The sequence below is a fragment of the Augochlora pura genome, chromosome 7 (assembly GCF_028453695.1).
Source record: "Augochlora pura isolate Apur16 chromosome 7, APUR_v2.2.1, whole genome shotgun sequence".
NCBI classification, from domain to species: Eukaryota; Metazoa; Arthropoda; class Insecta; order Hymenoptera; family Halictidae; genus Augochlora; species Augochlora pura.
This window is the reverse complement of record NC_135778.1, coordinates 37669673-37678373: the sequence shown is the minus strand read 5'-3', so window position 1 is coordinate 37678373 and position 8701 is coordinate 37669673. Positions and strand designations below refer to the sequence as shown.

Sequence of the window (8701 nt, the reverse complement as noted above, 5' to 3'; positions counted from 1 at the left end):
CCAATAATTGTACCAAATAATAAAATATTGCTACCAAATAATTTCAAAGCAAGAACCAATGCAATTTTCACCCGTTCCAGTTACCGCCCTGTAACCTGCACACCACGGCAGGGTCGCGTCGCTTCTGGAACTTCTTCGAGTTCGCCGGCAAGGACGAAGTCGCCCGCGACACGGAGCAATGCCAGGTGAAGAGCGTGGTCCCGCCGGAGCAGATAGCGAACGAGATGGACGACATCTCGAAGATCGCGCCGGGCATACCTACGGTGACAGGTATGACCACGATGTCGATGAACCCGAGGGTGCAACTGCGCGAGACGCTGCCGAGCTGCTGGAAGAAGTCCGAGCCGGCGAGAGATGACGACATAATGTCCCTGCTGGACGGAAACCCGGTCCCGAAAACGATGAAATGGAAGCTGACCGGTTACAAGACGCTGCGACGCCAGTCGATCGACGACTTCGCGTTCGTGCCGGGCGGCAAACGGAACGACGACGTCGACTTCGTCACCGCGAACACGTCGAAAATACCAAAGAGTAAATCCGCTAATTGTGCTCGCAAGCCGTTGCGAGCGGTTCAAACGAAAAATAGTAAAGCTCGCGACGACATAGTACTGTCGACGAAATCGGTCGAAAAGAAGAACTGCGTCGAAACGAAAAACTGTATCGAAACGATGGAGAGCGTCGAACCGGTGAAAATTAAAGAAGAGACCCAGTTGGTCGAGCTAAAAAGTCCTCCGACGAAAAACGCGAAGACCCTGATGCCGTCAACGAAGCAGTTGTCGTTCCCCATGGCGGACAGTATTAAGTTGCTGCCGGCCACGACGAAGCCGGAGGTGCCGATCGCGACGAAGCATCAGTCGCAGCCGACAGCCCAGTACTCCTCGCAGCCGCCGGATAATTACGGGAAACCACCTCAGCACGGTGACATGCAGCCGAGGAGGGCGGCTAGGAGGCAAGATATGGAGCAGCGGATGGAAAATCCGCCGTCGGACACGTACTCGACAGCGCCGCGACGACCGTATCCGGAAACGGCAGAGCCGTCTTGGAGGGCAGAGCCGGAATTCGATCTTCAGGAGTACCCTGTGCAGGCCGAAGCCGGGCCACCGTCGCAGCCGCGGTATCCTGACCAACGAATGTCTCCCGTGCCAAACATGGACGGCTACCAGAGCCAGCAGGCGATTCCGCGGCCGCCCGAGCAAGCCCAGCCGACCAGGTTCAAGGAAGACGAATCGAGGCAGTACGCGCCAGGTCCATGGCGGCAGGAGCGTCCCGTCGACGGCCAGAGCCGCTACCAGAAGCAATCCGACCACAAGAGCATGCAGAGCGTCTACGAGTCCATGGGAATCTCGCTCAGGGAGGGTCCACCGTTGAACATCGCTGCTCCAGACCCGATACATCAAGAGAGGACGTCGCCGTGCGCGGCGACGCAGGCGAGGATGCAGCAACGTCGCGACGACGGCTACCAGCATCAACAGCAGGACGGCTCCTACGGCTTCGACGGCGGCTCCTCGATGCAAGGGAACGGCGGCGGCTCGAAGAAACCGCCGCCCACTTATCCTCCGTTCACCAGCCGGCGGTCCTCTTCCTCGAACAGCTCCGCGCTCGACAAACCTCTCGACACCGTCTTCCAAGCAACGAGGCCCGCGAACCCGAAGATCGTGCCCGCGTCGAACATCTCCACTGGGAGCAGGGACGCGGCGCCACGGAAATGCGACGACAAATGCGACGACGACGAGATGATCCCCGGGAAAGAGATCTGCACGAAGCCGCGCGAGAACAAGTGCGGCCGGGAAAGGGCCGACGACTGCGGCGGCTGCGGCAAGAAGCCGAAGAAGCAACCGTGCAAACGTTATTGCTGCCCGGCGCTCCAGGTCACTGCCGAGTGCGACTGGGCCAAGAGCCAGTGCCCGCAGAACGCGTGCGGCAAACAGAGGACGTTCGAGAAACCGAAGAAAGATCCGACGTGTTTGCCACCGAGGCCCGAGGACGACTCTTGCAATTTTTCTGCGTCGGACAAACCGAAGAGGGAGGTCTGCACCAAGCCGAGAAGGACGTGCGGGAAAAGGGAGAACAAGTGCGAAAGGTAGCGAGGATTTTGGCTCCCCAATTTTTCTAATATATCATCGAATTTATAGAGCAGAGGAGATATCGAGGAACAAAGAATTGAGCATTGTTCGAGGGATATTTTATTCGAGCAATTTGCTCGAAATATTTCTCGAATGAAATCTCGTTAGAAAAATGCATTCGTGATATCAATACAATTTTATTCAGAGAAATTATTTGTTAAATATAGTTAAAATATAGTTAAAGCAATTTAATTAATTAAAGCGAAATTAGATAGTTAATGTTTATCATAGGGAGTGGCATTAGAACACTTTCACACCCAAAACATACTAGTCAAATTCAATTTGTTTAAATATATTACAATAAAAATGAATTTTCAATATTGATCAGGAATTAATGTTTAGATAACGCAGTGCTCACTGTATTAACTAAATGAAATTTTAGTCGAATAGTTCGAAATATTTTTTTAATAAAATTTAATGTTCGTTTTGTGCTACCAATATCATTTTATTATAATATGCCTTTTCTAATATAGCTTTACAAAAATTTCTTGTCGACAGCCCAGCGACGCATATATTTGTAAAATTATTTATTTCCTGTATCCGAATCACAATTACGCCTGCTATTATTTCGCCTGCTAGAAAACTTAGCCACCTAGGGTTAAGAATATAGAAAAACTAACGAACGTCGTAATATTTAACTTTTCCGCTTCAATTTGACAAAAAATAATTATAGGATAAATAGAAAGTAGAGGATAAATAAAAACTCTATTTTTCTAGACGAGATGCCTCAATACCAATTGCTTCTTTATAATCGTAGGAGAGAGCGGAGCTCCAGCAGACAATCGTGCGGCAAGCGCGAGCGTCGCAGCTGCGAGCGAAGGGAGAAGTCCTGCGGGAAGCAGCAGGACTGCGAGGGCGGCCAGGAGGCCCGGGAGATCTGCACGAAGCCGCGGCAACGGAGATCCTGCGACAGAGAGCCGTCGTGCGAGCGTCGACGGAACTCGTGCGATCGTCGTCGGAATTCGTGCGAGCGTCGCAAGGACTCGTGCGACCGCGACCGTAAATCGGCGAAGTGCAACCGAAGGAATTTCACGCAATCGGCGCACACGAGGCGGCCGAGCGGGCGCAGACACGTGAATCGATTCTTCTCGATGACCACCGTCGGCTTTTCCATGCTGGGCGTGAGAGACAGGGAGAACAAGAGCCTGTTCTGCGTTCCAACCGGCAGGTTTTACGGGAAGGAGGATTCCCCGTGCGACAAACCGGCGAGCTCCAAGACGGTGAAGTGCAAGAAGACGCCGGCCAAGTGTCCGGGTAAATCGGAGAGCAAATGCGCGACGGATATCAGCGCGAAATGCGGGACGGAGAGCAGCGACGGTTGTGGGTCGAAAACCAAGTGCAAGGCCGATAACAAGTGCAAGACCGATACCAAGTGCAAGACCGAAACCAAGTGCAAGACCGAAACCAAGTGCAAAGAGAAGGAAAACGTGTGCCCGAAGAAAAAGAACCTGTGCCAGACGACGTGCGGGAAATCGGAGAAGAAATCGAGTTGCTCGAAGTCGAGCGATGCCGATCGGTGCGCCAAACGAAGACAGCAGATTTGTAAAAGTAAGTGTTGGGCTGCGGTGATTTAAATTCGGGCCTAAATGGTAGCTGATCTTTCACTATTTTTCACAGATAACGTAACGCGAATATGTAAAAAGTATTCCAATAGATAGAAAATCTAGACGATAAATGCGGAAATCACGATGCAGTCAGTTGAATAATATTTATAGAGAAAATATTTTAAATAATAGAGTCTCCATAATTCGAATGAATACTTCGAGTAGAACATCAAATTTCAACAAAATATTTTATTTGAATAATCGACGGCAAAGCGTGAAATAAATATTTTATTTTGATAATCTAAAACGTAAAATAATTTTCAGGAGATTTTGTTCGTTTTTATTATTAAAATCAATTTTGCACTATGATTTAGGAATTAATATAAAACATTAATATAAAATTCAGGACTCCGTAAATCTAGTTTTAAATTTACAGCCACTGGAGAGTTGAGCTAATTAATAGTTTGTGTACTAGCTTGCTATTCCGTCAATTTAACGTATTCGTAGAGATTATTATACCGCATAGAAAATTTAAAAATTCGAAGGTTTGGAAGAAAAATTTTTACAAATATCCGTCTCGCTAAATGGATAATTGCCAAGTATGCCGATTCCCAAATTTTTCCACGCGATATCGAAAATCTGTCAAATCGGGTAAACCTCGGTTGTCGACGCAGTTCTGCACAGCGGTTCGAGATGAATTTGTATCCCGCGCAAAGATCCGGTCTAATTATGATATAGACAGTTTGTGAAACCCGTGTCTGAACGTTGAAGAGACGCGGGATAGCCTATATCAGCGTAACTATTCGCGGTCTAGCAACGAGCGAATATCGTATTACGTTTCTGCACGTAGTTTTCAACCTAGATCTAGAATACCTAATCGCGTCATCGTTTTCAATTCCGCGCGGCCGTAGGTGCGAGAACGTCGACGGAGAAGGAGCCCGCCGAGTGCCCGAAGGACCGGGTGGAAAGGGAGCTGAAGGAGATCGAGAACTGTAAAAAGCATATCAGCGGTCGGAACAAGAACAAGGGAAAGGGGGAGAAGAAGCTAGCGTCGGCGACCGACTTGGACAGCGTCGTCGGTCCCTGTAAAGCCAAGGGCGACCAAGAGACGAGCTGCTGCGGAAAAACCACGTGCGTCACCACCCCCGTGTATTCTCTGCCCGGCACCGCGACGTCTTTGTTCGTCAAGCCGGAGAACGATTGCACGACCAACACCGTGCCGGAACGATTGTTCTCCTCTACCACGAAGGCCAGTCGGTCCGATCAGTTCGCTAGAGAAAACGACGGTGAAATTCCGCAGAACGATTACACGAACTTCGCGACCGACGATAACGTTTACGTCGACGGCGGAGCCTTCACCGGAATTCCCCAACAACAAGACCACCCGACGGATGATATCTCGGGGGGCAACAACTGGTTCCTTTCGTGGTTCCATTGAATCGAATCGGTGTTCACACGGTACGTGCAATTTTCAAGAGTTTTCATCGATTTCAACCCTTTGCAGTCGTATGTCTAACCATCAAAGTAATTTATTTATTCCCTTTATCTCTGTTAGCTTTACATAAAATTCTCATTTTCAAGACCTTTGTCATGAAAGAGCTCATAATCGGAGCGTTAAGCATTAATTATAACTTTGATAATGTATCCATCATTTTGGAACATGATATAACAATTTTTAGTGGTGGTTGCCACGCGAGTGCAAAGGGTTCAGTACGAACGTAATTCCGTTAACTATTAATTTTTAATACTATCAATATATTATAAACTGAACGTTACTACGATTTTTATGATGTAAAAAAGTTAAATAACTTCTCCGGTAAATTTTAACATTCCAATTTCGGTTTCATTAATTGATTGGGTCCAATATTGTGGAAACTTTTGAATGATATCGTGAATATTATAGAAAAATAATATTCACTCGAATATTGCCTCGAAGCTCGTTGTTTATAATCACCGATTATCAACAATTACGAGAACGATAAAATTCGAATAATCGCATCTCTAGTTCCAAAGCAATCCGTTTCTCTTTGCAAATTGAGAGGTTAGATCGTGGTCCCGGCGACAGAGACCGATATAATATAATAACAATATCCGAGATCGGTTAAGAGCAAGAACCAGGACCGCTTTAGACAATCCTAAACAAATTGGAGCGGAGTTTATTGAACCGGAGGCTTCGGTAGCGGCAAACGGGGGATGTCTTTGCACAATGAACGAGGCCGGACAGGGGCGTGCACGTGAATGGAGGGGTAGCAGGAGGTGCAATTATGGGTTTATTCAGGTCTCGCCACGGGATACCCGGGGTGCCGTCACCATGGAATTTTTCGTAGCGTGTATATACCTGGCGCCTCTTCTCGGCCCCCTTTTTACGTGGCCGAGCACGGTGTGCGTGCTGCCGGGAGAGAGAAAGAGAGACGGAGAGTGGAAAGAAGGGAAATGCGCGGTGTGAAAGAGAGACGGAGAGACAGTGAGGGACGGTGGTAGGGGAGCAGGAAGCGTGAGGACGTCTCCGCGGGGATCCCCGCGCTCTGCCACTTATGGGAACGTGATACGGAGCTTTTCGTTGGATGCTCTCTTGCGTTTTCGCATTGTTACGCAACCGTGTCGTCCTCCTCTAGCGTCCCGCGCTCTCCTTTCCGTTGTTCTTTTCTTTTTTTCCTCTTCTTCTTTCTTTGCCCCGTGTCTCCGCGCTACTCGACAAAAGGAATCGATGTCAATGGCGACGCTTTGTGTGTTCCTTGCTTCTTTGCCTTCCGACTCGGAAATGCTTGTCCGCGCACGGGGAATTACGGGGACCTCCGTTGAGAACGTCCATCGCGAACCGATATCCCATGCTGAATATCCCGGTTGAACTGAATCCACTTAATACACGATCGCAACAATCTTGTCCGTGACGATTAGATTGCGCATCTTTATGTAAAATGAAAATTGCCTTCGGTAATTGCTGGATGCAAGAATTACGTAGACTAGGGCTCGGAGTTAACTCTTCGAGGCACAGGATTTCAGAGAACAAATAGATCCATGTTGCACAGAAATTTTGTTGGGCTTTAAATTAAACGAAATTGGTATATTTTGATTAACAAAGAAATCGCATAACATAAAAGCAGAATAAGATAATAATTCTATTGAATTTATTGTTAGGAATGAACTAACTTCTTGTTTAGAGTATCATGCTATAAATAACCTCTGTGAAAGTCACGTAATCGGCGAATTGTATTTTTCGCAACAGAGATAAATTATTTAACCGACCCTCCAAATAATATTTTTCAATTTCCTTAAATTTCTAGTTATCTTGCATTTGATCCAGTTATTTTTATCATAAATCCATAAAATCTAACAAGAATTGTTTACCGCTAATTGCGGACCAGTTCGCACGATATGCACTTGTTTATTACTTCGTTGTGATTACGGTGTAGGAGGGAGTGGTGGACAGACTTCGTCGGTGTTCCTCTGATCTTAAAGTTTCGCTTCTGATATAATCCGCTGGCTGCTCTACGAAACTTCCGCACTGTCGGCGAGAGTTTCCATCGTGCGCGTGTGTATGTAGAAACTACGATAGTATTATATAGAGTATATAACACTGTCGTAATATCGTATTCCTTTGTCCGCGTACGTGGAATTACTGAGGACCTCCGTTAAGAACATCTGTCCTGAATTATTTCACGATGAATTTTTTTAGTTGGCACAACAAAGCTCCGCCGCGACCGATAAGTGAACCGATACGCTTTGAAGATCGTTTGCGGAACGCGACGGTGTTGTTACAGGTACCGATCTCTTAATGAGCCAATGACTTACGGTGTTGACACAGTCGGAGGCTTTTGAGCAAGTTGTCATCAAGGAGATCGAACGGTTGATTTCACGGCCGCTCGAGGAAGCCCCCGAAATCTAGACGTCACATTACGATGTCAACGACTTCTTCCTGGACCACAAACCGCTTCGGTTCGTGTGTCCAGGATGAATGGCGACGCCACGGGTGGCACCCCGTCGGCGAGAACCGCACACAACCGCTCGAAACGTGTCAATTTTGTCAGAATCGTTCAGGCCTGAATGGAAACATCATTGGCCAGACACGTTCGGTATTTTCTGTTATTCAATTCCAGGTGAAATTCATTCACGGACCCTCCAGTCTTTACATTTTGCATTCGTTTTCATCGGTTATTAACGCTTCGAACACGTCGTCGAGATTAAATCGTGAATAGGAGAAGCAATGAACTCGGACGTTTTTCAAAATCATAGTAAATTTTCGTTCTTCTGTTATGTAAACCTGGAAATTAAAGTAAATGGAGATGTATTGGAAACGAAAATTGTTAGGTTCCTTCAGGGAAATTATTAACATTGATTCTATAATAATTTGTAATTATTAAACGCTATGAAAGAAATTGTAGTGCAATTAAATTTAATTTAATTACATAAAAATACTAGATTCTATTTTTTTAAAAAACTTGAGGTAACTATATTTAGCTGAATCTGAAGGAAAAATTGCTACAACACTCTTAGCCTCCTTGAATCTCTCCACCATTTTATACATTATCGATCTGCCATAAATGCGTAAAACTTTCAGTCTAGTAATAAATAAATAAGCAGTTACTAGCTTGTATACTAAATAGATTAAGAGTGCAGCAGCTTGTTCGAATTTTTAAGCGCTGCGAAATCCGAAAGGTCGACTAGAAAAATAAGTTCAATATGGCGTTTGCCAAGGAAATCATATGTTCGTGATTTTCATTTCCAGGAAAATTCGCGGCCAGTTGTTTTTTTGAGCCGTCGTCGAGAGTTCCCTCGGACCGCGGAAGTAGCGAAACGAGAACAGAAGGGTTAGGTTAGGAAGACAGTCCCACGTCAATCACAGAAGTGGAGGACGGTTTGTACAAGGGACGGCCGGGACGTCTTGATTTCGTCAAGGTCCTGGGCAAGGATGCGCCGAAGAAATCTGGCGGACACTCGTTATTTTCGGAGGCGAGCTCTTGTTTTTCCAAAAGTCCTTTTCCATTCTGAGAAAACAAGCTGTTCTTCGTCCACTGTACCATATAATTCGACTTC

At 46.5% G+C, this 8701-nt stretch overlaps 1 protein-coding gene across 1 annotated transcript in view; it reads left to right on the top strand.

Moving 5' to 3' along the window:
* Positions 1 to 8438, top strand: part of LOC144472007 (uncharacterized) — a 9364-nt gene extending 926 nt beyond the window's left edge. The window contains exons 2-6 of the mRNA XM_078184637.1: positions 81 to 2080; positions 2881 to 3397; positions 3467 to 3671; positions 4579 to 5125; positions 8394 to 8438. Of these exons, the coding sequence (XP_078040763.1) occupies positions 81 to 2080; positions 2881 to 3397; positions 3467 to 3671; positions 4579 to 5105 (3249 nt within the window). The 3' untranslated portion in view covers positions 5106 to 5125; positions 8394 to 8438. The remainder of the gene's footprint in view (positions 1 to 80; positions 2081 to 2880; positions 3398 to 3466; positions 3672 to 4578; positions 5126 to 8393) is intronic.
* Positions 8439 to 8701: the final 263 nt, after the last annotated feature.